Source organism: Melanaphis sacchari, unplaced genomic scaffold (assembly GCF_002803265.2).
Source record: "Melanaphis sacchari strain LSU unplaced genomic scaffold, SCAv2.0 Contig133_pilon_pilon, whole genome shotgun sequence".
NCBI classification, from domain to species: Eukaryota; Metazoa; Arthropoda; class Insecta; order Hemiptera; family Aphididae; genus Melanaphis; species Melanaphis sacchari.
This window is the reverse complement of record NW_020270553.1, coordinates 94,617-97,532: the sequence shown is the minus strand read 5'-3', so window position 1 is coordinate 97,532 and position 2,916 is coordinate 94,617. Positions and strand designations below refer to the sequence as shown.

Below are 2,916 nucleotides of genomic sequence, written 5' to 3'. Positions count from 1 at the left end.
TAATCTTCTTAACATTTAAAACAGTTATTTTTAAACAATTACAATGAGTATCAAGGGAAAACCTAGTCAATTAAATGTGTTGCATATCTGCTACATATGCTTACTAGGTATAAAAATTATCATTTGTTATTTATTTATTTTCTCTGCGTATTTGACACTTTTTCTTTACTTATTGATCAATATTACAAGCTACAAAGTCGTCGTCACAAGTTGTCTTGGTAAGTTTTGAAAAATCATTATTTTATTTGTTTTTTTACTGTTTATTAAAAGACTTGTTTCAAATTAATAAAACAGGATATATGGTATGATATATGGGTAATCTCGAAGTTTTGTTTTTTCCTCCCAATATGACATCTGTGGTTCAGCCAATGGATCAAGGAATTATTAAAAATTTCAAGCACCATTACCGTACTCCACTAGTACTGAACTTGCTACAGGATGGTGGTAAAATTGATATTTTACAAGCAAATCGAATGTCTAAAAATGCCTGGGAACAAGTAACATCAGAAACCATTGCAAACTGTTTCCGTAAAGCTGGTTTTTTAAGCGGAAATTCAGAAAATGTCGGTGATGAAGAAATTCAACAAACGATTATAATAAATGTATGGGACGATGTGAGGCAAGATGTAAATATTAATTTTGATGATTACATCAACATGGATGACGACTTGGAAGTATGCGGACATTTATCAGATTCAGACATTATACAATTAACTGTAAGATGTACTCAATCATCGGATGAAGAAGAGGAACAAGAATGTATTGAACCCCCCATTCTCACGAGTATACAAGCACGGATGCATATTAATGAATTAAGGCGATTTATCGAAAACAAAGGAGAGGTCAGTGATGAACTTTTCAAAGCTTTGAATAAAATAGAACGATTCACTACAAACGCTGCAATCGACATCAAAATTCAAACAAAAATAAATACTTTTTTTAAATAAATTTTTAACCTCATTTTTGTTTATATATACATACATTACCTACCTTTTTAAAATTACATATACATATATACTAATTTTTATTGCATATTACATATTTTATTTATAATAAACACAGGAATTAATATACAGTACTGTTTTAAATTTTTTTTTTTTTGGATAACTCGAATTCTTGGATAACTCGAACTTTTACTCCGGTCCTTTCAACTTCGAGTTAACCAAGTTCGACTGTACAATAAAAACCAATTAAATAACATATGTTATGTGTTTGTCATACGACAAAATGTTTATTCATATTGTTCGCGCCAAAGTGCAGTGCGCAAGGTTTTGGCAGGACTGTGTACGTTGTCTCATTGTCAGCTTGCGATTGTGTTTCTGTTATCAAGCTGATAGTAGACCGCGTACGACAGTCCGTTACTTTTATAAATTCATAGTTTTCATATATTTTTATTTATAATGGTTTTGTCCAGCCAATCTATGTATTTTTATTATATACTTGTTATGTCAAGTCATTGCTGTGTAGCAGTGTCATCAATAAAGACCGGATTTTTGTGCAGTTAAAATCTAAAAAATGTGCAATTAAAATGTTAAAATGTGCAAAAACGTGCAAAAACAAAATTTTCATTATAGGTACTTCAAATTTTAATTTTAATAAGTAAAAACTAATAACTGACTTTACAGTATTTGATCAATATACTATGTGCCTGATCAGGTTAGTTATTAATATACATGATAATTTATTATAAGAAAAAAAATAAAGGGCACGCGTCTTGCGACGCTTATTACGAGCCTGTATGGTACCTAATAATTAGAGTTCAAAACCATAATCAATATGCAATATATTTCAATATAATTAAAATGCATTATATTTGGTTTTGTATTCAAATAATTATTGTGTCGTTCACATTTGAACGATTGCTAAATAATTGATTATTATTAATAACAATATGAAATATTATATTGAAATATATTGCTGTTTGCTTATGTGTCTTGTCCCCTTGTGTGTTGTTTTGTTAATAATTATTATTATAAATAACAATATTATTAATAACATCTCCAGGTGATTCTAATTTTTGTTGTTTATTTTTACCCAAATAGGTCTGTATGATGCCAACCAAAAACGATGTTGCATCTACAGCTGTATCAATTTTTGACACATCATGTGTTCTGATGTCTTCACTATAGTCAATTGACATGTTCACTTTTTTTTTTTAATCAATTAATTCAAATAATGTGAAATTAGTTGAATTATTACATTCACTTTGGATTCCCATGCTCATTCTTGATAAGCAATCGAATTGATGAAATGGTTTTAAGAATATTATTTTTTTAAATAAAAGAGTTAATTGGTCTCTAGACGCTTGTTGTAATAAATAAAAATAATCATTTATGAACCTTAAATTAAAAGAAGTGTCCTCATTTCGGTTACAAACTGCATCATGTAACTTTGTCATAAAAGAAGCAGTTGTTGATAGGATAATTATTAACTGTCCTTTTTGTGATGTGAAATGTATATACGAAACATCTTTATTGATACACATCAATCAAGTACATATGAATGATGTAAGGTCGTAAAATATAAGAATGCGCCGTTTGGAGTTAAACAATGCATTATATTCTTACATAAACAAATATAGAAATTTGTCTTTACAAATATTATGGTTAGTTAAGGTAAGTTTTGTATATTTAAAGATTGTCATTAAGCAAGTGCCTTAGGGTGGACATCATTTTTCGATATTAGATTTTTTCAGTCTAATCCTATGTATATGTTTTTAGGGATAACTTTTGAATTGGTTAGCGATGAGGAGCTGATTACTGGCTTTATATAATAGAGACGTATAAGTCCTATTTAATCTAATAGACTAACACATTAGTGATTATTTGGACAAACATTGTGTAGATATTCAAAGATTTTAATAAATTATACTATGTTACTGAAGCCTTTTACCAGTGGATTCATAGTGCGTATATC

The 2,916-nt window shown here is 28.8% G+C and overlaps 1 protein-coding gene across 1 annotated transcript; it reads left to right on the top strand.

Annotated features, from left to right (window-relative positions):
• The first annotated feature begins 347 nt into the window (after positions 1-347).
• LOC112591399 (tigger transposable element-derived protein 6-like) lies at positions 348-2,129 on the top strand. The gene is made up of 2 exons (XM_025335205.1): positions 348-842; positions 2,043-2,129. The coding sequence occupies exons 1-2, from the start codon at positions 348-350 to the stop codon at positions 2,127-2,129; spliced, it is 582 nt and encodes a 193-aa protein (XP_025190990.1).
• Positions 2,130-2,916: the final 787 nt, after the last annotated feature.